The sequence below is a fragment of the Pinus tabuliformis genome, chromosome 9 (genome assembly GCF_031772625.1).
Source record: "Pinus tabuliformis cultivar Carrire ecotype Pingquan chromosome 9, CPIR1, whole genome shotgun sequence".
Taxonomy (NCBI): domain Eukaryota; kingdom Viridiplantae; phylum Streptophyta; class Pinopsida; order Pinales; family Pinaceae; genus Pinus; species Pinus tabuliformis.
In genome coordinates, this window is record NC_142307.1 from 899,401,197 (window position 1) to 899,427,727 (window position 26,531).

General features: G+C 40.7%; 1 protein-coding gene across 1 annotated transcript; it reads right to left on the minus strand.

The window, feature by feature from the left end:
- Positions 1 to 24,109: 24,109 nt before the first annotated feature.
- Positions 24,110 to 26,182, minus strand: LOC149151677 (uncharacterized). Its single transcript, XM_089443235.1, has 3 exons — positions 25,266 to 26,182; positions 24,455 to 24,866; positions 24,110 to 24,346 (listed from the first exon to the last, which is right to left on the minus strand). Exons 1-3 carry the CDS (start codon positions 26,180 to 26,182, stop codon positions 24,110 to 24,112), a joined length of 1,566 nt encoding a protein of 521 aa, XP_089299361.1.
- Between the last annotated feature and the right edge of the window lie 349 nt (positions 26,183 to 26,531).

Below are 26,531 nucleotides of genomic sequence, written 5' to 3' on the forward strand. Positions count from 1 at the left end.
ACAGGTGAAGACAAAGCCCAAGCAAGAGAGAGAAAAGCAATCACTAAGAGAAATCTGTTGGTCAAGACTATTGATCTAGCTTCAATGGCTTCTACATCTTACTTCAAATCCGAGGATAAGCTCAAGGACAAATTTGACTATCATGCATGGAAGATGACTTTGGACTTGACTTTGGAAGAACATGATGCCATGGACTATGTGAAGGGAAGAGTGGTGGAGCCTCCTTCAAATGCACTTGTTGCTGCAAAGACAAAATACAAGAAAGGTGAGGTCAAAGCTAAAAGAATCATTATAGACTCTATTCAAAAGCATTTGGTTGTTTATATTTTTGATTTAGAAACATCTAAGGAGATGTATGATAAGCTGGTTGGGATGTTCAAAGTGAACAATGCAAATCAAATCCTCTTTCTCAAAAACAAGTTGAAGGATATCAAGATGGACAAAGGGGAGTCTATCCAATCCTACTTCATGAGGATTACAGAAATCAAGAATGATCTTCTATCTATTGGAGAAGTTGTTGTTGACAGGGAGCTCACTCTCATCGCTCTCAAAGGTCTTACAAGAGCATGGGATGTGTTTAACACCACCATTCTCAACAATGACAGAATTCCTAGTTTCGATGAATTATTGGCTAGATGCACTCAAGAAGAGATGAGGATGATGGAGAGAGACAAGTCTTCAAATGGAAATGAACCTACTACTTTCTCCGCTCATGCTAAGAGGAAGAACAATGCTGGTCCAAAGAGACAAGGTCAAGGATTCAAGCAGTGATTCAAAGAAGGAAGAAAAGGAAGGTGCTACAATTGCAATAGGTTTGTCCATTATGCTAGAGAGTGTCCTCACAAGAAGGATACTCCAAGGGATGATGACAACAAGAACCACAATAACTACAAAGGCAGTGGAAATCAAAAGAACAACAGGTTCAACAATAAAGGAAAAAGGAATGCTCCCGCTGCTCGAGATGGAAACGGTCGACCTCCCAAAAGGACAAGAAATTTCAGGTACGAGGAAAGTAATGTTGTAGGAAAACAAAATGAATTTTATCTTATTTCCGCTTTATCCACTACCTCTCCTCCAGATACTTTGGATCATTGGTTGATTGATAGTGGAGCCTCAAGGCACTTCACTGGGTACAAGGAGGCCTTCTCAAATTTGGTTGAAAAGAAGACTAATTTGGAAATCATACTTGGAGATAATGGCACCTATCTCGTGAAAGGAATAGGTACTGTCACTTTTCACTTGAATCAAGGTCAAACCATTCATCTACAATAAGCGTTGTATGTGCCTGATTTAAAGAAGAACTTGCTGTCTATTTCTGCGATGGAAGATAAGGGCTTCAAGGTAGCATTTATTGATGGAAAGGTATGTATTTGGCAATGAAACCCTAAAGATGCTTTTGAACTTGGATTTAGGGTTGAAGGTCCGTATCAAGTTGGAGGAAGTCCTTTGGGAGCCTTGACTTGCGATACTTCTCTTCAATCTGAAGTATGGCATCGAAGAGTTGCTCACCTTTATTACAAAGCCTTACCTGGGGTAAGGAAGATGGTCACAAGTATGCTTGAGTTCAATATGAACCATGAAGGAGTTTGTCAGGGTTGTGAAGCTGGAAAACTTACAAGGGGGCCATTCCCTTCAAGTGAAAGTCAAACTTCCGATATTCTTCAATTTTCTGACCTATCTGATATATTGCCCGTAACATCATTGGGAGGATACTTCTACTATGCAATTTTTGTAGATGACTTCTCCTGCAAAACATGGATCTACTTCTTGAAGAAGAAGGACGAATTGTTTAAATGGTTTTGTTCTTTCGAAGCCTTGGTGGAAAATCAAATAGGGAAGAATATCAAGATATTGAGGACCGATAATGGAACCAAATATGAATCAAATGAATTCAATGATTTTTGGAGACAACCGTTCCATACACTCCTGAGCAAAATGGTGTTGTTGAAAGGAAAAATCGAACAATCATGGAAGGCACTCGTGCCATGCTCCATTATCAAGGTCTACCGAAGTTCTTATGGGGAGAAGCTGCCAATACTACCATGTATGTTCAAAATAGGAGCCCACCTCAAGCACTGGATTTCAAGAGACCCGAAGAAGTTTTCACTGGTAAGAAACTTCATGTTTCTCATTTTAGAATATTTGGTTGTCCTGTGTATTTTCACATGCCTAAAGAGAAAAGAAACAAGTTGGAAGCATTTGGGAAGAAAGGTATATTTGTGGGCTATAGTGAAAATTCAAAGGCATATAGAATCTATTTGCTTGGACAAAGAGATGTGGAAGTTAGCCATGATGTCACCTTCAATGAAGATATTGTCCTCAGGAAGGCTCGAGATCTCCCCATTCTAAGGAAGGACAATAATAATGATGTTGCAGAAAAACAAGATGAACCTCCTTCAGATGAACCTATGCCTGATGTTGAAGGCCCGATGGATCCCATTGATCCACCACCTAGTGATCCCTCTACCTCAAGGAAAAGACCTTTGTGGCTCAAAGATACTCTCGAAGATGTTGAGAGACATATTGCTCCAAGAGGGACATTCTGTGAAAGCAAGAAGTTGAACATGTATCAAAGGTACTTCGCTGCTATGAGTACTATTGTTCAATCTGAGCCATGTACATTCGAAGAAGCGGTAAACACCAAGTCTGGAAGGATGCAATGAATGAGGAATATGAATCTATCATGAAAAATGATGTCTGGGATGTGGTGCCTAGACCAAAGGACAAGTCTGTGGTTACCTCAAAATGGCTATACAAAATTAAACATGGCGCTAATGGGAGTGTTGAAAAATATAAGGCTAGGTTTGTTGCTCGAGGCTTCTCTCAAAAGGAAGGAGTGGACTATGACAAGATACTTGCACCGGTTGCTCGATATACCACTATCCGATCTATTATTGCTCTTGCTACCTCTCATGGATGGAGCCTACACCAAATGGACGTTAAGATTGCTTTCTTACATGGTTCGGTTAAGGAGGAATTTTATGTAGAACAACCTGAGGGGTTCGAAATACAAGATCGAAGGACACGTGTGCAGGTTGAAGAAAGCCCTCTATGGGTTGAAGCAAGCCCCTAGGATTGGGTATGAGAGGATTGATAGCTATCTTATGAAGCTGGGATTTACTAGGAGCGATGTTGATCCTCACCTATACTTCAAGGTTGAAAAGGACATGCCTCTCATTTTGGTCCTTTATGTGGATGATCTCTTTCTGACAAGTGTAGATCCTCTCATTTATCAATGCAAGAGGGATTGGCTTTTGAGTTTGAGATGAAGGACCTAGGTCTGATGCACTACTTCTTAGGCTTGGAAGTTTGGCAAAAGCTAGGTGAGATTTCCCTTTCTAAAGGAAAATACATTGTGAAGCTGCTCGAGAGATGTGGGATGGTGGGTTGCAAGTATGTGTCTACTCCGATGGAACTCAACTTCAAGAAGCTATGTGGAAGTGTTGTTGGGCCCAAATTGGCAAACCCTTCTGAATATAGACAACTTGTGGGGGCCTTGATGTTCTTGGTAAACTCCCTCATATGCTTCGCTGTGAATACATTGGGTCAATTTATGTTCGAGCCTCATCACATACATTGGATTGCTACTAAGAATCTCTTAAGATATCTCCATGGCACAATCAATTATGGACTGAGATACATTGCCAGGAATTTGAGGCTACATGGATATACTGATGTTGACTAGGTTGGACGTGTGGTGGATCGTAAGAGCACATCTGGATGTTGCTTCTCATTAGGGTCTGCCTCAATTTCTTGGATGAGCAGGAAGCAGAAATCGCTTGCTCTAAGCACTGCCGAGGCCAAATACATTGCAGCTAGTATGGCTTGTTGTGAAGTTGTTTGGTTGAGGAAGCTCTTTAGTGAGCTATTTGAGCACGTGTTGGATACCACCATGATCTTTTGTGACAACCAAAGTAGGATTTGCCTTTCAAAGAATCCCGTGTTCCACGACCACTCCAAGCACATTGACATCAGGTACCATTTTATCTGGGATATGGGACACCGGGGAGCAATAAGACTCCAACACATCAGGACTGATGAGTAGGTCACAAACATCCTCATGAAGCCTGTAGGGAAGTTCAAATTCCTAGCCTTCCGAGAGAGACTTGGAGTCATGGAAAGACCAATGTTGCACGAAGCGGAAGCGCGGAGCGCGGAAGCGTCATTTTCCAAAAATCTAGGAAGCGAAGCGTCCGCGGAAGCGTCTGCTATATATATATATATATTTTTATATTTTTTTGCATTTATACTCAAAACAAACATCCCAAATACCAAATTAATTGTAGAAGACATGAAAACATGCATATTTTTGCATAAATCAAGATAGATATGGCATCCATGATTCCATTGTAGTTACTTACTAGTACAACAATCATCTATATTCTAGCTATTACAAACATACATCAAATTTTTAAGCATATTATAAAACATAAAACATTTAAGCATATTATAAAACATAAAACATAGAGCATATTATGATTTATCTAGCAAGTGAGCAACTGTCAACATTTGTCATGTCCAAAATTCAAATAATAATGTTTACAAAATATGTCACTTGGTCACCGCCAAGCCAAAAAGGTTCAAAATTCAAATTCACAAGTCTACAAGTCTAATGAGTAATCTATGACAAAAAGAAGTAGATTGTGAATATATCTACTAATCTCTCCTCCTTCCACCACGAATAGAACGTGATGGCGGGCCTCCACGTGGTGGCAATGAAGAAGATGGTCCCTGTGTAAGTCGTGGCACTGGAACTGATGAAGAAGAACCCCCTGCTGTTGGTGTTGAACCATGGAACCTAGGAACCAAGGGACCAGATGGGGGTGGGGGTGGTGGCATATCAACACGGTCATCATCATCCTAGAATCGCTCAAAAAATTCATGCAAAAAAAAAAAAACACTAGTTAACAAAAAAATTAAAAACATGAATTAGAGAAATGCTTTATAAGGGAAAATTGGAAAATTCATACCACAATGGACATACCTGGATAAGAGCATCCTCTAATTGCTCTAGTCGCAACACTCCATCCTCCAAATTGGGCTCCTCTGGATTCTTGTCCCAAGTCAACAAGTCTTTATTAGACTTTGCATCTTCACAGTAATGGGACAACAATCGCAAGTTGTAATGAACATAAACCAAGCTCTCTGCCCGGTCTAAATTCAACCTGTTCCTTTTAACACTGTGGATGAAAGAATAAGAGCTCCAACACCTCTCTGCAGAAGAAGTGTTTACCACCTGTGATAGCACCCGCAATGCCAAACTCTGTAGAAGTGGAGTAGCCCCTCCATGCATGTTCCACCACTCAAGAGCAGAAAAATGCTCTCGATCTTGAATTGCATGCATGCTCCCAAATGGACCAGTGTTGAGCGTATAGTTGCTCACCTGTCTCCGTACCAATGCAGCCTCCTCATTATCAGGGATTAATCTACTCAATGCAGCCATATATTTTTCGTGAACCTCTCTATCTTGGTGTGGTTTTTTCCTGCTTCCCCCCCCAGGTGCTGGTGTTGAAAGCCATGATGGATGATAATATTTAGGTGTCAAAACATATGCTAATGCATGCAATGGAATATTTAGCATTTCCCATTGGTTTTGCACCTCTACACAAATATAATTGTACAAGGTGGTATCTCTAGGCTCAACAATGTCTTTAATCTGCCCCAACATGCTATCCATTTGCTCATACACCTCCCCAATTACTGGTCGATCTGAATCTGCAAACTTGATCATGTAATAAATTGGTTTGGTGAATTGCAAAACATATTTAACCTGTGACCAAAAGTAACTGTCAAGAACAGTGTCCTTGACTACATTAGCACCATCTGTGTCAGTGTTAATTTCATCCCATGTTTCAGCACACACCAGATTAGTTAAAGCTTGTCTCACCCTCACTAGCCGCCTAAAGGTGAGGTAATAACTAGCAAATCTTGTCTTTGCAATTTTAAGCAATTGCAACTTGGAGTAAGTGCCATAGAAGTAGTTTACCCTTGTATGCCCTGTGATGAATTTAATGAGCTGCTTCCCTTTCCTGTAAACCTCAGCAATCCACCCACAATCTTTGTGTTTCACAATATCATGCATCAAAAGGTTCAATGTGTGAACCAGGCACCCAGACCAAAAGATGTGTGGATGAGTACGCTCAATAATTTTTCCTGCTGCCTTACAATTTGCTGCATTATCTGTGATCACTTGAACCACATTATTCGGACCAACATCTTTGATTGATTTCAATAGGAGATCTGCAATGTTTTGTGCAGTTGCACTGATGGAGGAGGAGTCATGACATGCAATAAATACTGCACCACTAGAAGAAACACCAAGAACATTTATCAAATGTTGGTTTCTAATATTTGTCCACCCATCTGATACAATGGATACCCCAGAATCCACCCACTCATGTGTAAAACGTGTCAAAGCTCTTTGAACCTTAGCTTTTTCTCTTTCTAATAACACTGTTCTAGCTTTCTCATAGTTGGGGGCCTTGTATCCTTTTGGGGCTTCATTGATGGCCTTTACCATGTCATGCCAATAGGGAGAGCGAAGCACATTGAATGGTACACCGCAAGCACAAAGAAAACGGACTATCTTTCCATCCACATCATCCCTCCCAGCAACATTAAGGAAATCCCCTATTGTTTTTCTACCTCCAGAGGTTGCAGAAGTACCATGAGGAGATGGGCAACTACCAAATTTAGAGGTTGCACTTGATTCAGAATGAGTTTTTTGTTTCTTGTTTTTTCGTTGTGCAGCCATCTCTATTTGGATGTATTTTCTTCTTTCTTCAGTTGAAATGTTTGGGCAAATTTGTACCCCCACAGAACCCTTTTTTTCATCACTGTCCAGCACCCCACAAAGATGCCTTCTCAGACGGGTATATGAACCCGTATATGGTTTTCCTCCATGACAACCATGAGGGCACACAAATTTGTAAGATCCACCACCCTTTCCCCCATCAAGTTTGGTCACATAGTTCCACAAGGGTGTTGATGTACCTTTCCCATCTTGTGCTTCAGTGTCCCATTCAAGTTCATCCCCTTCCTCTTCAAACCCTTCCTCCTCATCATACATTGGGTCACTACTATTAGGACCAAGTTCATCCCCTTCCTCTTCCCCTCTATTCCTCACCCTTGCCATCATTAAAACCAAGAGTGGAATGATACATAGAAGCCAAAAGAACACCATCTTGGAATATGGATATAGGTGGTGGACAACCTGTAAATAAAGGAGCAAGTAGAAACAATGGGAAAGAGTAGGAGAGGGAGGAGAAAAATACAATTTTTTTTTTCAAAAAAACAAGGGAGTTTGGGGTTTGAACTTACCTCTTTAGCTCTTGTAGATGAAGTCCTCCAAGCTCTTGCTCCAAGCTCCTCCTCCTTCTCCTAGCTCCTCCTTCTTCACTCCTCCAAGCTCTCCTCTCTTCTCCTCTCCTTTCCTCTCTTCTCTTCTCCTCTCCTCTCTTCTCTTCTCCAACTCTCATAAACTCAAAGTGAGAAAATGAGAAGAGAATGGGGGCTTTATTCTTTTCTAAACTCACCCTAAACTCACCCTAACCTCACCCTAACCCACCCCCTCAATGCAAACTCAAGTTAACTTTTAAAAAAAATTAAAAAAAATTCAAGTTACATTGCTGCCCGCGCGGAAATTTCCGGAAGCGCGGATCCGGAGCTCGTGAAGCGTGCGCTTCCGGGCCCGAAGCGTGGCGCTTCCGGAGGCCCGAAGCGCCCTCCGAAGCGCGGATCCGGGGCAACGCAACCCATATTCCAGGAATCGTTTCAAAAAACCGGAATCGCGCTTCATGAATTTTGGAATCGCGCTTCGCCTGGAGGTTCTGGAACGCTTCCGTACGGGACGCGATTCCGACCTAGGATCCGGGGGGGGGCGATTCCTGCAACATTGGGAAAGACCCTCGAATTGGACACTGAGCTTTGGGAGCTCCTGGGGGCTTGGGGTACTTCTTGGAGCTATGAGCGACCATAGGGTGAGTGGTTCACCTTCCCCTATTGGTGCATTGTGTATAGGGTGAGTGGTTCACCTTCCCCTACGGGTGCGTTGTGTACAAGGTGAGTGGTTCACCTTCCCCTATTGGTGCTTTGTGTACAGGGTGAGTGGTTCACCTTCCCCTGTGATACCCCATGATGGTTGAGTGTGTGTAGGGTGAGTGGTTCACCTTCCCCTTCAATTGACATATGCATAAGATGAGTGGTTCACCTTCTGCTATGGCATATGAGCAGGATGAGTGGTTCACCTTCTCCTGTTGATGCCCCAATAGACATCCTACCCATGTAGTCCAAGACTCATGGGAAGTACCTCTCATCTAGCCAATGAGTTGGGAAATGTGGATAGGGACCATAGCATTACTGATGGACACATCGTGTACAGTCGTACTCCCTATGTCTAAGATGCATGGTGTTCAACAACTTGATTTAGGATCAAGATTGACATTTGTCAGTGGAGAGTGGTAAGGTCTTGTGACTCACTCTCGATCGATTCTTCTTCATTATTCATATCAGTTTTCTGCAAAGCAGAGATGAGATGAGACACAAAGATGGTACATGATGACAGGATGGCATGATGATCAATGATAGGCAGGTGGAAGTCTCCCTAGTTGAGAGGGAGTGTTAAAATTGGCAACTAGGGCCAAATTCCACCTTGGGATAGCTCATTTGATGGAGATGGTGATTGCATTAAATTCCTCTTTTCGAGAGGACCTAAATTGATATAAGATCATCTCATTTGGACAAGTAGAAGTGTGATTTTGAATTTATGCCCACATGTGCAAATTGCCAAGGTCAGCCACATCATCATGTAGACTTAGAAAGCCCAATGGATGTGTCACCTCACCCTCAACGACTTGTATAAATACAAGTGACCTTTCACCTCATTTGGCGTCTATATCACTCACACATTCTCTCTCCCTCTCTCATTTGTTCGTACAACATTGGGCATTCTCTCTCTTTCACATGTGTGGCACAAGGAGGACGAATTTCAGAGCTAAATTGTAGGGCAAAAAATTTCACAATTTGACCAATGTTGAACAACGTTGACTTTGACCTTCCAAGGAGAGTTTGACTTTGATTTGTTGGGAGATTATTTGTTTAGGTAGGCCGCATCTTTTGGCATAGAAACTGAGCTATTCTGAGCACTTTGATCACAGACAAAAATTGCAGGTTAACTACAGATTTCAGGACAACAGTTTGACCAAGTTTGACTATTGACTTTGTCACTGTTTTGGGTTGACTTTGACCTCTTGATCAGGTCGAGTTTGACTGGGGAAGACTGATCTATTTTGAGGACATTCTATTGTTGCTTTGACTAGCGTTGACTTTCTGGTTAGGGTTGTTGACTGTTATAGAAAATTGCAAATTTTGACAAGGTTGTTTTGACTTTGAATTTGGCAAGCCAGTTTGACTTTTGTACTCTCTCTCTCTCTATTGAACATTTTGATATAATAATAAGAAGAATTGATCAAAGCGTTCCCCACATTGGTTTTTTTCCTTGGCATCCGCCAAATTTGGTGTTCTATTGTCTTGGCTTGTCTTCTGCATATTGTTTTATGTTCTATGTACTTTTATTGTCAATGTGATTAATGCTTAATGTAATTTCTATTGGAAATCGTCATTGGGCTGCTAAAGGAATGTTGAAGTAATTGTGCTAAGCATAGAACATACCATTGTTAACTAAAATTAACAATTTCCTTATTCTAATAAGCAATTGCTATACTTAATTCAAACTCTAATAGAAATATAGTTTTCAATTTATATGCAAATGTAAAACAACAGTAGAAATAACTGTGCATATTTTGAATTCATTCATCAACTGAATATAAAACATTCCGCAAATAGACAAAGAAATGATTCTAAACAATTATCTAAATGAATGCAAAACATAAAACATTCCACAGATAGAAAAATAAATGATTCTAAACAATTATCTAAATGAATGCAGTTCCACCAAACTAGTTGTTGAAAAGCAATTCACCACCTAACTATTGGAATGAGCTAAAGGTTCCGTCCCAAGTCAAACCATGTTACCACCAGGGTGAAGGAATTTCCTACAAGGCTCCAAACTCACTTAGCCCAACCCATTTCTCTCATGTCATAGCCCTCAATCATCCATGGTACTTGTGAAAATTCGCTTGAAATGCAACAACTGGAAATTATTCTTCTAACTGGTTAATTATTAAGTAGTTTATTTGCTACAGAAAACAACAAATAATTCACACTGCAATTCTTCACTAGTAAAATACGTTGTGGAAATAAATTGCTGGAAACTAAGAAATATAGAGCACACACGATAATGTTGACACAGTTATTTTTGGACAATTGTACCCGAAAACCCCAATGTAGGAAAATCGGTGCAGCAGATGAGGGTTTTATTATTATGCAACAACAAAAATTATGAGTACAATTTGGATGCTTAATCTAGCAATCCAATCTAAGAGAAATAGTGGCAAAATATTTATGAGGCTAATGCCTTAGCACCACAATTGATTCTGCTCCGAAATCTGGCCAAACTGGGCCACAAGAAATGCCCCTGTATTAGCCTCTGCGCATGCTAATTCACACTGCCTTCGGAACACGCTAAATCTTGCAGCCCTGCCTGTCTCTGCCCCAGGAAGTGACTCACATGGCCTCCTGGAATATATCCCAACCACAACCACTGATTCAACTCCTCCTCTGGCTGAATCAAACCCTCGTCTGAAGGCTTCCTATGCTGTCCTTACGTAGCACCCTGAGGAAAACTCGTCCTCCTCTCAACTGACTCTTTCGGATATGGAATCCTCCTCTGGAAACCTGCCACTGATCTCCCTCTAGATCCTGCTTCCTTCTGGCTAGATTTCTCCTGGCTAAATGCTGCTCTCTGGAAAATCGATCTACCTAGAAAATTTGCTCTTTTGGTGTATTCTTCTTCAACCCCATCGACCTCCTCTTATAATCTCCAGTTGGATCAGCAACAGTGACGATTAAGTCCTTATCAATGGCTGAGATCATCTCTAAGTTGATCCATGTGAGTTTCTAGAGAATTCTCACCTTTCTCAATTTATTCCTATTAATTAATCGATTTCCCTAAGTTAGACTTATGAATTTTTTAATTATTGATCAATTAATTTAATTGAGTTGTCTCTAGGTGGAATTTCCAAAAATTATTTTGGGTTTTAGAGATCTCATGTGTTTTAGCCTCGAATACCATCCAATGCTACAAAACTAACACCCCCTCTTAGCGAGGAAGTTGTTCTCTCCCATAACATCCTCCATTCACGCTGCTGATGACTGACATCTGTAGCATCCTGCCACCGTCCATCAACCACTACACAACTCTGATTCATCTGCTACTCTGTAGCTAAACCATCCTGCATTTGCGTTGTTGCTGACACTGCACTGTACAACCTGTACTGCTGCCAACACTGCTATTGCGCTGCAACTGATCTCATGTTGTTGTTGCTGCAACTACTGCAACTGAAATCCAAAAAATACTGAATAAACTGTATCTATGATTGCAACTGTCTCCTGAGCCACTGACTACTACCAGTGTCTGCAATGTCTACTGAGTTTGTCTACACTGCAACTCCATTGTGCTCCTCAGCATCTGACTGCAACTAGTATTGCAACTATCTCTCAAGAACTGAATGCGCCATCTGACACTGATCCATTTGCTACTGAATGTTGTGGTCCTTGTTGAAATATGTAACTAGGTTCGGTCTTCATAATGACAAATGTAATCATGATTTTATGTATTTAATGAAATGAGAAAAATAAATTTATTATTGTTAAATTTGAGGCATGGGTTTCATGCTCAAGAGAATTTATTTTTAGGTTAAGCTCCCATTTAGAGCTTCTAGGGCTTGTCATTGAGTCTACAAGTCTAAGGAATCATTGTCATGTATAAAGGACCCTTCTTGGGCATGTTACATATTGTAAGGAAATTTATTTGAGTCATTGTAAGAGTCAAAAAGACCCTCTAAGACCTCGTCACAAGTGCACAACAAGTTGGCCTTCAAAAGGAGCTATAGACCTATCCAAAAAGAGATGTCGACCTAGACATGGTGACAAGTCGGCCACTCTTGAGGTGACATCAATCAAGCATCGTCAAAGAAGAAGGAAGTGCGAGAAACGGAAGGAAGGAAGCCTCTCATCTAGCGAAGAGAAGAAAAAGAAAATTGAAGGTTTTTGGTACTGTTTTTGGGTCCCTCTACTCACACGTGTGATTGCAGCTAGGGTTTCTACAGTAGGGTTACATTAGATTTCAAAGGAGCCAAGATAAGGGTCAAGAAGGAAGCATAAACACTAGTCGAAGTCACAAGGAAGAGGGTGCAAGCCTAGCGAAGGAAGAAAGCCTCATAGATCTGCCCTATCAAGCTCACACGTGTGGCATCTTGGTAATTACAAGTAGGCCGAAAGTTGCAGGTCTGTGTTAAGAAGCCGAAATTCAGAAGAAGCCAAGAACAGTGGTATAGAAGACAGTTTGACCATCATTGACTTGAAGAAGAAGGAGAGTTGTTCAAGGAAGCATTGTGACTTGGTCTTGGAGAGGTTCTTAGGTCAAGGGTCTTGGTCTTGGAATTCATCAATTGAAGATTATATAAGAAGAATTTGATGGATTTTTCTCTCAAGATTGGAGAGGTTTTGGCCCTGGCTGCTAGCCTATATCTTGTGTTCTTTGTCTCATTGTTCTTTATGTTTTGGTAGTTGGTTGATGAAGAAAACATAATATTAATCAAGCACAAGAAGAACCTAATCAAGAAAAGTAAAAATCCTTCACAAACAATTATCATTATAATTTATAAGAGAAATCATCCTTACATGGTTGCCAGTAGATTTCTCAACAGGCCCCTGTAGCAAAGGTAATGATCCATGAGGAAACACCTGTTTGATGCTCACCTAAATGGACCCTGCCTAGCTCTGCGCAACTTTGGAGTCTAGAGCTCAATGTCTCCCCACCTCTCCTGGAGGTATAATTGCATACAAAGCGAAGTCTTCCTCCAACCTAGAGGACAACTGATCAATATTTGCCGAAGTTGTTGCTTGCTCTTGCTTCTCCTTCTTTTCCTTCTTCCTTTGAGGACACTGGGTGTTGTAGTGACCGAACTCACCGCACCTAAATGCTTGAAGCACTTGACCTTTGATAGGCCCTTCTTCTTCTCACCTCTTTGTGAGCCTTGTCCCTTATTGGGACCTTTCTTTGCCTTTCCCTTTGATGCAAGGGCTATGTTCTCCTCCTCCTTCACAATCTTCAATCCTCTGCTGCTGCCACCGAGACTACTCTTGACTAGAGCAAGTCGCATCTCCTCCTGCATGAAATTTGACCACAAACGATCCCATCCAGGTAGAGTATCTTGTCCAGTAATGCCTTGGACGAAAGTAGTCCACTCCTCAGAGAAACCGTTGATGGCTACATGCACCAGATTAGCTTCTTGTGGCATCTTACTGACGACAGGCAACTCATTCCGGATATCCTGAATCCTGGTAAGGTATGGAGTAACTCCTCCCTTCTGCATTCTAGTGGTTCTTAGCTTCTCCTTCAAGAACAACTTCCGATTCTCAAAAGGATTTTGATATAGTCCTGCGAGTCCATCCCACATTTCCTTGGCCATATTCTTGACCGCTAAGTGTGAGACTATATGATCCTGAACTCCATCAAGGATCAATCACTTCGTCTTGGCCATTTCCTTTCTATTATTCTCTAGTTGTTGTGGGTTTGTAGGTATGGCTATAGCTCTCTCTGCACAATCCTTCAGACCATGCTCATCTAGCAGAAAGGACATTCTGGTTCTTCCAAATAACATAGTTGGAAGCACCATCCAATCTGTCCTAATCTCTAATCCCTGCTAAGGCCATATCTGCAAACTCGCTACTGGGTTATAAACAAGAATCTCCTCTTTCATGCTCGGCTGCTAGCACTGCTACTCACACTCCCTCTTGGAATTCAAGTCTAGTTGTTGCTTCTACCACAGGTAATTGGAAAAAAAACGGATTTACTCCAATGACTTGGATCTAGAAACCCTTTAAGAAAAAATCCCTCAACGTGTGCAATTTCTCTTCCACCCGATACTAATCTTCTATTGCAATCACTGTTGCAAATTATTTGTGCCCAGATCAAGAATCTGCTTTGCGAAAATACTGATCTACTCACCTCTGCCTGCTGGAATCACTACCCAGACAAATCAACCCTTCCTGCACTCTGCAACTGGAAATTCGACCCCCTGTCCAACAATTTGCACTACTTGGCTAGGCCATGCGCAGACATGTAAATCGACCTGCCAGACTCCCTTTGAATCTGAACGATTTCCTCCTTCCGCCTTTGAGCTTCCTGTCTGATCAAATTTGCTCTTATACCATGTGAAAATTCGCTTGAAATGCAACAACTAGAAATTATTCTTCTAACTAATAAAATTATTATTCAATTTATTTTGTTACTAGCAAAATAACAAATAATTCTCACTACAATTTTTTCACAAATAAAACGTTGCGGAAAGTAAACTAGAAATTGAGAAATAATATGCACACACAATAAAATTGACACGGTTATTTTTGGACAATTGTCCCCGAAAAAACCCAACGTAGGAAAACCAGTGCAACAGATGAAAGTTTTATTATTATGCAGCAACAAAAATTCTGAGTACAATTTGGATGCTTAATCTAGCAATCCAATCTGAGAAAATATTTTTGAGGCCAATACCTTAGCACCACAACTGATACTGCTCCGAAATCTGGCCAAACTAGGCCACACGAAATGCCCCTGCGTTAGCCTCTGCACTGCCTACGCGCAATGTAATGTCCCCATTTTTATTCTTCCTCATAGTACAACTAGGGTGGATTTCAAAGGCAGGGGATGGCCAGGTCAGTGGAGTAGGTTTATGTCATTAGGGGTTCTGATGGAGTTTTGAGGAGTTTTCATGGGGTCTGATGGCATTCGCTTGGCATATTCATCATTATGAGAAATTTCGCACGTCTTGTTTTTGGTTCCGTGAATTTCTGATAATTCTCGTAAAACGGGGTTATTATTGGCATAACTTAATTAATTATGCTTGAGGTGGCATTCGGAGGAGATTGATTGATGGAACACCTCAGTGTAGTAGCTTGTTGGAGCTGGAAAGAGAAGATCTACAAGATTGTATGTTAAGAAGTGATTTCCAGTGGCCGAAGAGAGTATGTTGGGCGATTTACCATTTTCCTTAGTTAAAAATGACTTTAATTAGTCATTTAACTAAGGAAAAATAATTAATTAGAGAAAATGGGCCAAAAGTGACTTAAGTAAAATGGAATAAAATAAAATAAAAAGGGGTCACTTAAGATAAAGCCAATGGAGGAGCTTCTAGAATAATAATAAAATAATAAAATAAGATGCTTCTAGACACTTGGAGATCTATCGATCAAATCTATAAAAAGAGGAGAAGATCATTTGGGACATCTAGGATTTGAGTATTGTTTTTGTGGAGAGGTTTGAGAACTCGGTTCTCTACTTCAGCGGTAGCCCCAAGATGGAAACCCTTGGGTGATTCAGTGAGAGTGGGCGAGCACCCATCTCTTCCCTTGGTGGATCCATTAAAGGTTCACAGGTTGCAGTTTATTAATTTTCAGTTCTATTTTGGAGGCTGATTGTGGCATCATTGTAGATTTGTTTGAGGCTAGATTATCTCAGCTATATGGGTTTTATGTGCATGTAAACCCCAGTTTATCTAATATAATAAAGTTGAGATTGTTCTTGTTCATTGTGTTATGGGATTGCATACTGCTCTTTTGTTTAATCTTACATGGCAATTTTGTTTATGAATAGAATTTTAATTTGAAGAAATTTTGAGTTAGAATTTGAAGAAAAGTTTTTCTTGTTCCAAATTTATTTCATTTGGGACATTACAGTGGTATCAGAGCCAAGTTCTTGGCTCAGCCTGCGGGTTTTTCAGTTACAACTATTATGGTTCAAGGGTTTTGAGATTAGTCGCAATGATTTGGCAAAGTACCAAAATTGTTGAACCATATCCATTGCAGGAATGTGAGCCAGGGTTTTCTGAAACAAACCCTTAGTAAAAAAGGAGCCAATTAGCTCTTCTGAAGATCAAATTTTTGGGTTTGCCATCAATAGTTAGAGATCGATTTCTTATCCAAAAATTCGAATTCAATAGTTGGGGCAGAGTTCACTATTGGGAGACCAAGTTGCCTAGGATCGAATTTTTTCAATAGCCGAGAGCCTTTAATTCTGGAGGGCCGTGGGAATTTTCATTGAAGCCACTGAGATCGAATATTATTGTGTGCTAGACTTGGAAAGGTAGTGGACTTAGTGTAAGCATTCACCAGAAACCACGTGTACTTCCCATAAGACCGAAACGACTGTCGCTGAAGGGGACGATCAATTTCAATCCGGAGCATTGCATGAATGCGATCTCATGAGACTTGGTTGAACACTGGTTTGATATAGTGTAGTCTGGTGTATTAAACATGCGTCGAGCTGGTTGTTTTCCCTATAGTAGGGATCGACAAAGGATCGGGCAATTTATTTAGAGTGGCTCTATCGGCAAAGAATTCACGTCAACATGCACCCGGTGTATCAATGCATCGAGCCACAATTCCAATATGAATGCACATTCAATCACTTTAGTGTGTTGAAAGGTTGTGACGACTGAGTGATTCTTAGAACAATAATCGAGTTGAATATAGACAAATCAATGTGCAAGGTATTCCTGGGCGAGAAAATTAACCAATAGCGATCAATGCAGAGGCCGAGATCGATTCTAGTGGGCCAATCTGAAACAGTCGTGCTGGGATGAGTTAACAACATGGGAGACACAATTTTGAGTTGAATCTGGTGCACATCAAACTCAAGAGTGCCAAATTAAATCGAAGCCATACAAGCGGGTGCAGGCTGCGGAGGACGTCGAAAGTGAGATCGTGGAGTTGGGTGGAAAGCACCGAGGAAGTGTGATCGACATAACCATAATAGCCACAGTAAGCATGATAAGAATTCTTCATAATAGCCACGTCAGAGTGACATCGAATAGCAGCAAAATTCTTATGCCAGAGCGGTTGACCATGACGCATCTTGATTATTTGAGGGCTCCCAAATTTTTTTGAAAGTTTCTGTTGCAAAGCGTCGACATAGTGAATTTTGAAGGGCTGAGTAGAGGTCGTATTGTTTCATAGGCCAAGCTATATAATAGTCATATTTTCTAGTGCTGAGAGCTCACTTCTTGCATTATCAGAAGGATCATGGCACCATCATTTGACTGAAGTTTAGAGTCTAGTTCTTTTTTCCAAGGAGTGGGTATACACAGTGCATCATTTCCAAAAAATCATCCACCAGAAGATTGTGCAGTGGTTTGGGCTATAGATCTAAGACACTGGTGTCGAATCCTCAGATGTTTGGGGCCAAATTATATTGGTTTCCCCTGTGAATCAATTGTCACTTAGAAAAGTTGTGTGCAATATTGACATCATAGAAATCAACTTGTGAAGGGACCATTAAAAGCTCTGAGCATTGGGCTTTGTATTTCATAAGGAATTGTTTCTGGAGCATTCTATTGGCAGAGAGGAGCATGAATCATCCCTTGTAGAGGACACGAGTCACTGTGATAGTCATGGACAGAGTCATTGTACCTCCAACACTGTGTATACAGGGTTCCAGACAACAGTCATTAAAGAAAAAAACAAGCGCTGGACTGATAACCTGTGCATGAGTCCCTTTGAAAGGTGTTCTGATATACTCTTGCGATGCATGCTACCTATTCGTTGGGTAACTGTGCTTAAGCCGCGTAGATCCAAGAAGTCGATGTGAAGACTGACACACCTCCTAGTTGACTGTCCAGCTGTCATTCCACTCTAGGTTCTATCCATCTTGTGTTCACTATTTATATGTTGGTAAATTGATTCAGAAATCTCTCAATTTTCAGTTCTAGTACCATTATTTTTATATCAACATTGGAAAATTATATGTATGCACCCTTCTGAGCATATAATAATTGAGTTATGAATGAATTGAAGTGTCTCTTCGTGTGGAATATTTATCACCGGGTTGGCAAGTCAAATTTGTACCTACAACAATAAGAAACAAATTGTTTTTATTACCCATATTGCCTGGACCAAGGCAACACATAAAGAGGGTTGAGTTTGCAACTTCAAGACAAGCCTTTGGATCTGGGACGAGTACCAAAGTCAGTGTGTGGGTCTTGTTTATATCCCAATCTGGACGCATTAGTAACTATCATTAACTAGTTGGAAGGAAGGGTGAAACTTCTGCTACGGAGCTGGTGTATTGGCTGGTATAATCCCTGTTCGTGATATTCAAGTTGAGCGTGTATGATTTCTTGTTGAAGCTTCCTTATCAAGGCTGAGTTATATTAGGAACCATCACAGTGTTATTTTGGGGTTGCATGGTCCATCAAAATAGTGTGCCCAGGTTCCTCTTATGCTTAATTATTGTTGGATATATGTATGTGATGAATGGTGATTTGAATGAATTCTGGGCATAGCATATATTTCCGACTTGTGATTTGAATGACCCCTTTGCAATTAAGATCCTCACAAACTCAGTAAACTCAAAGCCATGTGGTTGATGTATCTACATCAAGCCATTTGAAAATCTGCAAATTTATTGGCTCATGGGGGAGTCACTGAGGCAGCTTGCAACCCTTAGCGTTGACCCTCTTGTTAGAAGAAATTTGATAAGGAGAATTTTTGGAGGTTTCAGATCTGGAAAAAATGGGGAGCCAAAGAAAGAGCAATCTCTAGAACCCCCAAAGAAGAGCAGAAATCAAAGGAGAAGAGAGCGGATATGTTTTACATGTTAGACAGCGTGGACACTGGATCACAGATGTAAAATTAGAGGGCATGGAGAAGCAGACAAGTCTGCTAAAATTGAAGCAGAGTTGACAAGGAACTCAAGTCAATTGATTATGAAGAAGATTGAAGGGCCCTTAGTTGAACAGGAGTCTACTATAGAGGAGTCCATTGGTTCTTTTGAACCATAATATGGAAATGTTGACAATAGCCTTGATGTGCATCTATGCTTAATGGGTGAACATGACGCACAACTGATTGTCCTTGTGAGGGGAGGAGACGCTCAAAGAGATGAGCTCCCAGTGAGGATTTGGCATGGAGAGCGCATAGAGGAGCATGAGTCAGATCAAGAGGAGATTCATTCTGACTCTCAGGATTAGGATTCTTCTGTTATAGTTGGGTCCTTGGACACCTCTGAGGAGCATGAGTAATCAGGGGAGTTGTTGGCAGCAACTCAATGATGCGGCCATGTTTGGTGGAAGAGATTGATGAGCAACACCTTGTACTCATTCAGCATGTGCAACCCACAGTGGAGCACAGGATGTGTGATGGGTCATTTTTGGAGAGTGAGCTAATGGCTCATGTTGAGTCCATGATGGTGGAGGATGAGAAGACACCCTTGGGGCTACCTACTGGAGGAGAGCAGACAAATGTGTAGGCAACTACCAGGGAGGTAGTATTTGCAGACACTTGTCCTTGGGAGATGTTGGAGATTAACAGGGTAGTCTTGCAGGAGGCTAGTAGATGACAGAAGCTATTGGAAATGGTGGTGCATCCATCTTTGGCTCGACCCACTGATGAGGTGTGAGTAGATGCACAGACAACTTGAAGAGTTGTAGGACTTTCAGGGAGCATCCCTCCCCAAGAGTATATAGATAAGGCTTGCAACACAGTGTGCCCACTTCTTCCCATTAGAGGGAGGAAGGCAGCATTTCTAGGACATGTTTTGATTGACCGGGTAGAGCCTCAGGAGTTAAACATGGACTAGTACCAGCATAGAGGACGTATCCCTTACACAGATGTCCATACATTAGATTGGCGGGAGATCATGAGTTGGTATCCTTTTGATAGAGTATCAACCTTAGTTCGGGGCACAGTACAATAGGGGCACTTAGATGAGGAGGTTACTATATGTTTCAGTGAGTAGTGGGAGGTGGATCGATAGTTCACCAGTGATTCCATAGCATTAGCCCTACATCAACAGAGTGGGGATGACCTTGGCCTATGCTCGAGGTTGGATTGGAGAGAGGTGATGAGCTGGTACACAGTTGGTGGGGTTGCATTCAGAGTCAGAGTTATAGCACAACAGGAGCCATGGAGCATTGATGCTCCTTCTTGGTGGCATTGGGATCCAGGTGGATCTACTAGTAGCGGGTTGAGTCAGAAATGGACATGGGATCCAGGTATTGGAGGATCCAGTCATGTTTCGATAGCTTGGAGGTGTGACGTGGACTAGTGGTTCGTATAAGATTCAGGCATTGGGTCTCAGTTGCATTGGGATACCAGATTGGTCCACAAATTTGGATTGCTCAAGGGCAAGCAATCTTAGGGCGGGAGGACTGTAATGTCCCCATTTTTATTCTTCTTCATAGTACAGCCAGGGTGTATTTCTAGCGCAGGGGATGGCCAGGTCAGTGGAGCAAGTTTATGTCATCAAGGGTTCCAATAGAGTTTTGAGGAGTTTTCATGGGGCCCGATGGAATTCGCTTGGCATATTCATCATTATGAGTAGTTCCACACGTCTTGTTTTTGGTTTCATGACTTTCTGATAATTCTCATAAAACGGGGTTATTATTGACATAACTTAATTAATTATGCTTGAGGTGGCATTCCGAGGAGATTAATTGATGGAACACCTCAGTGTAATAGTTCTTTGGAACCAAAACGAGAAGATCTACAGGATGGGATGCTGAGAAGTGACTTCCAGTGGCCAAAGAGAGTATGGTGGGTGATTTATCATTTTCCTTAGTTAAAAATGACTTTAATTAGTCATTTAATTAAGGAAAAATAATTAATTAGAGGAAATGGGCCAAAAGTGACTTAAGTAAAATATAATAAAATAAAAAGGAGTCACTTAAGATAAAGTCAAAGGAGGATCTTCTAGAATAATAATAAAATAATAAAATAAGATGCTTCTAGAGGCTTGGAGATCTATCCATCAAATCTATAAAAGGAGGAGGAGGAGATCATTTGGGGCATCTAGGATTTGAGTATTGTTTTTGTGGAGAGGTTTGAAAACTAGGTTCTCTACTTCAGAAGTAGCCCCAGGACGAAAACCCTCGGGTGATTCAGTGGGAGTAGGCGAGCACCCATTCTTCCTTTGGCGGACCCATTCAGGGTTCACAAGCTACAGTTTATTGATTTTCAGTTCTGTTTTGGAGGCCGATTGTGGCATCATTGTAGATCTGTTTGAGGCTAGTTTATCTCAGCTATATGGGTTGTATTTGCATGTAAACCCCAGTTTATCTAATATAATAAAGTTGAGATTGTTCCTATTCATTGTGTTATGGGATTGCAGTGCTCTTTTGTTTGATTTTACATGGCAATCTTCTGTTTATGAATACAAATTTCATCTAAAGAAATTTTGAGTTAGAATTTGAAGAAAAGTTTTGCTTGTTCCAAATTTATTTCATTTGGGACATTACACGCACGCTAACTCGCACTGCATTCGGAACACATTGAATCCTACAATTTTTCCTATCTCTTCCCTGGGAAGTGATTCGCTTGGCCTCTTGGAATTTATCCCGGCCCTCAGCAACTAAATTGACTTCTCCTCTCGTTGAATCAAGCTCCCCCTCTGAAGCCCTCCTGCGTAATCCTTGCACAACTCCCTGAGGAAAACTCGTCTTTCTCTCAACTGACTCTTCTGGATTTGGAATCCTCCTCCGGAAATATGCTACTAATCTCCCTCTAGATCTTGCTTCCTTCTGGCTCGATTTCATCTGGTTGAATGTTGCTCTCTGGTAAATAGATCTGCCAAGGAAACTCACTCTTCCTGTGTGTTCTTCTCCAACCCTACCAATCTCCTCTTATAATCTTCAATTGGATCACCAACAACCACGATTAAATCTTTATCGATGGTTGAGATCATCTTTGAATTGATCCATGTGAGTTTCCAGAGAATTCTCACCTTCCTCAATTAATCAATTTTCCTAAGTTAGACTTAGGCATTTTTATTATCGGTCAATTAATTTAACTGAGCTATCTCTCGGTTGAATACCCAGAAACGATTTATGGGTTATGGAGATCTCATATATTTTACCCTCTCCAAAAAGTTTGAGACTAGAACACCATCCGATGCTACAAAAACTAACACTCCCTCTTAACGAGGAAGGTGTTCTCTCCCATAACAACCTCCATACATGTTGATGACTGGCATCTGTGACTACTGCCACTACCCCCAACTATTGCGCAACTCTGATTCATCTACCACTCTGTAGTTGAATCACCTTGCATTGGCGTTGTTGCTGACACTGCACTGTACAACTGTATTGCTGCCAACTCTACTCAACTCTGCAATTAATCTCATGAGGTTGCTTTTGCTGCAACAACCGTAGCTGAAATCTTGAATACTGAATCAACTGTATCTATGGACTACAACTGCCTCTTGAGTCATTGATTACTACCAATCTCTGCACTGTCTACTAAGTTTGTCTACACTGCAACCGCATTGTGCTCCTCAGCGTGACTGCAACTAGTACTGCAACTGTCTCTCAAGAATTGATTGCGCCATCTGATAATGATCCATCTGCCATTGAATGTTGTGGGCCCTTGTAGCAAAGGTAATGATCCATGAGGAAACACCTGTCTGATGCTCACGTCAATGGACCCTACCCAGCTCTGTGCAACTTTGGAGAAATGTTGCACGAAGCGCCCCCCCCCCAGTTCCAAGCCCCGAAGCGCGTCCTATACGGAAGCGCCTAGGAAGCTTGGCCGGAAGTGCACTTCCTAATTTTTTGCCGCTTCCTGGAAATTAGGAAGCATGGTATGGAAGCGTCGCTTCCAAGCCTCCGAAGCGCGCTTCGTATGGCGCTTCGGGCCTCGGAAGCATGGCGCTTCGAAGGAGGAAGCGTACGCTTCCGTAAGAGGCCGCACGCAAGGCAAAAAATCTTTTTTTTTTTTTTAATTTATGTTAACTTAGCATAAAGGGGGTGGGTTAGGGTGAGGTTAGAGTGAGGTTAAGGTGAGGAATGAAGAGAATAAAGCCCCCATTCATTCCTCATTTTCTCACTTTGAGTTTATGAGAGTTGGAGAAGAGAAGAGAGGAGAGGAGAGGAGAAGAGAGGAGAGCTTGGAGGAGTGAAGGAGGAGGAGCTAGCAGAAGGAGGAGGAGCTTGGAGCAAGAGCTTGGAGGACTTCATCTACAAGAGCTAAAGAGGTAAGTTCAAACCCCAAACTCCCTTATTTTTTTGACAATTTTTTTGTATTTTTCTCCTCCCTCTCCTCTTTCCCATTGTTTCTACTTGCTCCTTTACTTATAGGCTAAGTCACCAGGTTCGAGTTCGAGTTCGAGTTCGAGGACCATGAAATTCGAATAAAGTTCGGCAACTCAAATTTTGTCGATAAAATTCGACATATAGAAATTCGAAAAAAAAAATGTATATTAAAGATAGATATATCATATGCATATGAGAAATGGTATGGCAACTTCAAATGCATTTAGTATAGCTGTTTCTGTTCTGTTTTAGAAGAAACTTATAGTATCAGTGATCATAGATGAACAATAATGACAAAAAGAGAACACAACTAGCCAGGGTTACCTTAGTGTTACCCTGATATATCAAAACAATAATCAAAACACTAACAGCAAAACAGTACAGCAGCCAGCTTGTAACAGCAAAACAGTAACAACAAAAGAGAATTCCCTGATATTACAATTTACAGTAACAGCAAAACAGTACATGTACAAAACTAGCCAGCTTGTGATATTTGTTGAAGTGTTGAATCACAATTAGAAAGTTTACAGTTTTGAAACGTAGGAATCCTCAAGGCATGAAAAACAAGCACAGATTCTAGAAAATATCCCAAAAAAATTAAAACATGATTATAAGAAATCCTGTAGGCTGTAACTTTGTAAGCAACCATTCATAACTATTTTTTAAAGATAGATTGGCATAAAAAAAAATACAAAAACAGCAAATATATGCTAAGATATTTAATTAATGAACAACAAATATATATTCTTTTGGCAGTTCAATGAAAAACTCTGCATTATAATTTATAAGATAAAAAGACAGTTTAAAGTTTAAACTTTAAAGTAGCAGCTAGCTTGGCAGTTTTAGGCTCTAGCAAATTGTTCATGCAAAAACTAAACTAGAAATCTAAAACAGGAACACAAGTTTTATTCTTGACGTTCCTGTTGCCCACTTGTTATATCAAAAAGTTCTATGTCATCAAGAGCAGTATGAGATGTGAATCCGCTAGATGCTTCAGCACCAGATTCATCAGCGAATTCCCTGTCAGTGTTTATGTCACTATCAATGTACAAATCAACATCATCCATTGTTGCATTTGGAACAGGATCGATCCACGGAGTAGAAGAATTGGATGACTCTTTAGCCACATTCTTCAATGCCAACTGCAAATTACTACGAACATAAACAAGATCTTCTAATTTTTGAGATGACAGTCTATTTCTTTTTTTGGAATGAATGTGGTCAAAGGAACTCCAATTCCTTTCACATGCTGATGCACTTGTTCCTTGGCTTAAGATACGAATTGCAAAATTTTGCAATTCTGGTGCCCCTGAACCATAAAATTCCCACCATAGTGCTGGATCACTTCTGCTGCTATCATACTTTGCTGATACTGTTCCAAATAATCCTTCTTCTAACCTGTATGCTCTCAACTGACTTCTGATCAAACCTGCAATCTCTGGATCTGGATTTAGCTTCTCAATAGATTGGATAAGTCCATTCATGATTTCTTCGTCCCTATGTCTTGGTAACCCAAACAATCTAGGGTCCAAATAGCATGCTGCTGCGTGTAATGGACTATGCATCATCTTCCATCTATGATCAATTAAATCCCATATCTCCTTGTAATCAGCTTCCACATTATCAAAAGCAGTTGCAATGGCCTCTTTGCAACGATCAAGGCTTTCATAAACAAAACCCATACAAGGTTTGTCACCATCAACCATGCGGAGCACATTAACAATTGGGCCACAAATTTTTAAAACCTTGTTTGCATTTTCCCAAAAGCCATTATTGAGCACTATTTGTTCAACATTTTTCCCCTTAGTTTCTTTTGAGAGGGTAGATCTCTCCCACTCAGTGCTGCAAAAAACAGCTCTTAGGCTCGCTTTTTCCTCAACAACTCTTTTTAGAGTAATATAAAAAGTGGCAAACCTTGTATCACAAGGCCTCAACAACTCTTTTGATGCATTCTTCCTGTATATGCTCAAAGTGAGACGATGGTTGATGATGAAGTTTGAAATTGATTTGGCTCTTCGGATTGTTTCATTGACCCAAGGAAATTTGGCTAAGTCATGCAACATTAAATCCAAGCAATGAGTTGCACAAGGGGTCCAATAAATCTGCTCATATTTTTCCATAATCAGCTTCCCTGCACCAACACAATTTGATGCATTATCTGTAACAACATGGACAACATTTTCCACCCCAACTTCTTGAATCGCTTCATCCAAAATTCCAAAAATAAATTCTGATGTCTTCACTCGATCCATTGCATTCACTGCCTTCAAGAAAAGTACCCCTTGAGGACAATAAACAAGCACATTGATCAATGGGCGATGACACAAATCTGACCAACCATCACTCAAAATTGTGCATCCTGTAAGCTTCCAGGACTCTTTAATATCAGCCAACTTTCCTGTCACTCTGTCTTTCGCTCTCTTTAGCAAAGTTGTCCTTAAAGCTTTAGATCCAGGAGGAACATAGCCCTTCCCAAAATCAATGGCCTTTTTAATTACATTTTTAAAATATGGACTCCTCGCCACATTAAAGGGAATTGCACATGCATAAAAATACTCAGCAACAGCGTCATCAACTTCCTGTTTCTCAACAGGTTTCCAGAATTGATTTAATGTTTTCGGCCCACCTATTTTTGCTTGAGGAGCTGTAGAACTAGATCCACCAATGTTTGAAACTGAATTAATGGTGTTGGAGCAAGACATGGCAATCTCCCTCTCAATTCGCTGCCTCTTATTCACCCTTTTCTGCCTTTGCATCTGTGAACTGGAATGGTCTTTCTCCACTTTGGCTTTTTGTTCATCAGTGATCTTAGTGCAGGCTTCAACACCACCTCCACTTCCATTGCTAATACCGAGAAGGTGATCCACTGCTCTAGTCAAAGTGCCCTTGAAATTATGTCCACACAGTTGACATGAAAGATTAAAACCATCTTTTTGGATAAAATTCCAAGCTACAGCAGTTGATTTTGGGGGTGCCATTGGAATTTAGAAGTCTGAAATGTCTGACACTTCAATGTCTGAAATGCCTGCAATTTTTTTTGAAATTACATTTTCGTTAGTCATGTAAACTTGTAAAGCAAATGTTCATGATCATCCAACGAACAGTAAGCAAGCCAGAATTTTTCAAAGAATAACAATCTTCTCTCATTGAAAATTGTCATCTGGAAAATTATTTAAGGATAAACTGTTATAATTTATAAACTGTTATAAACTGTTATAAATTATTTAAGGATAAATTTTCCAGATGAAAGATCTGATAAAGAGTTGATAACAGTTTTCAAAGAATAACAGTCTTTATTATTTAAGGATTGCCTAACTTATTGACAAC

What these genes read in the sequence shown, in the direction of transcription:
- LOC149151677 (XM_089443235.1), bottom strand. Translation starts at nt 26,182, where the DNA reads ATGGCACCCCCAAAATCAACTGCTGTAGCTTGGAATTTTATCCAAAAA. An exon ending in ACTCATTGCTTGGATTTAAT is followed by an intron (nt 24,867 to 25,265) that starts GTTGCATGACTT and finishes TGTTTATGAAAG; the next exon opens with CCTTGATCGTTGCAAAGAGG. An exon ending in GCCAAGGAACAAGTGCATCA is followed by an intron (nt 24,347 to 24,454) that starts GCATGTGAAAGG and finishes AGTAATTTGCAG; the next exon opens with TTGGCATTGAAGAATGTGGC.